Source organism: Amphimedon queenslandica, unplaced genomic scaffold (assembly GCF_000090795.2).
Source record: "Amphimedon queenslandica unplaced genomic scaffold, v1.1 AMPQUscaffold_11343, whole genome shotgun sequence".
Taxonomy (NCBI): Eukaryota; Metazoa; Porifera; class Demospongiae; order Haplosclerida; family Niphatidae; genus Amphimedon; species Amphimedon queenslandica.
In genome coordinates this window covers 1-1,019 of record NW_003548414.1, presented here as the reverse complement: position 1 = coordinate 1,019, position 1,019 = coordinate 1, and the positions used below count along the sequence as shown (strand labels likewise).

The window sequence follows — 1,019 nt, the reverse complement described above, 5'->3', positions numbered from 1 at the left end:
GAAGGAAGAACACAAATGAAATTAATGTCTTTTTTTATATGTACACTTTTTCTTATTCATGCAACACAAATATTTGATTTTATTAATAATAATAATAATTATTATTATTTATGCTAATTATTATTGTGTTCCTTCTATTTTTATTTTCCTATGTTATTGCTATGATGTTGCTTTTAATACTTTGCATTATTATTATTTAGAAAAAAGAATTTAATTGTTATAATTTTTGGTACACTTGCTAGAAATGACTATGTACATCAGAGCTTTGTAATGTGTCAATTTAAAAAAATAATCACACACAAAAAATTGTTTATTTCCTGTTCTTGTTCACACCTCAAGGTGTGAACAAGGTGTTAAAAAAATTACAACTTCCTGTGAAACATTTAATTTAAAGAGCTAACAGCCTAGATTGCATTTTTTGTTAATTTAGCTGCCATATAGTTTCTAATTATTTTTGTATTTTTTCTATGTAGACTGGATTGACTGATTTCCAGAACACATTGGTAGGTGGTTCAGTTGGCCCTGGTCTAGTCAGGCGGGGCCTGACCCTCGCGAAAGACGGAGAGTCAGGACGCACACGGTCTACCCTTTTGGGTAGGGTCTCAAAAGCGGACGGACGGACGGACCCGCCCCGCCCCGCCCGAAAAAGGACGGACGGACGGACGGACTGATGCGGACCCGACAGGACCATAAATATCCATGTAAAGGACAATCATTCATGGATAGTCTGTCTTTAAAACACTTTTATACTTGGACAATAAATTTATGTACGTATTAACTATGCTAGGACCAATAGAAGAGGTCATGTTAGCGAAAATGTAACTTTATCAATGTGGCCAAAATAGAGGATATGCGTGCTAAGTATATTCATAGCTTTTAAGTACCGAATATCCAACCCACACAGTAAATTGGCCGCCATGTTGGACGTCAAGTTTATTAAGAGTTCAATGGGGGAAAACACATTTTCTTGCCTTGCTACCTTCTTGAGGCCTTTTTCGGAAGCTTAGAAAGCATCCTGA

The 1,019-nt window shown here is 35.9% G+C and overlaps 1 protein-coding gene across 1 annotated transcript in view; it reads left to right on the top strand.

Annotated features, from left to right (window-relative positions):
• The window catches only part of LOC109589417 (uncharacterized), a gene marked incomplete at its 3' end in the record, with an annotated part of 8,705 nt that extends 8,111 nt beyond the window's left edge, over nt 1-594 (top strand). The window contains exon 7 of the mRNA XM_020005509.1: nt 474-594. Within this exon, the coding sequence (XP_019861068.1) occupies nt 474-594 (121 nt within the window). The remainder of the gene's footprint in view (nt 1-473) is intronic.
• Between the last annotated feature and the right edge of the window lie 425 nt (nt 595-1,019).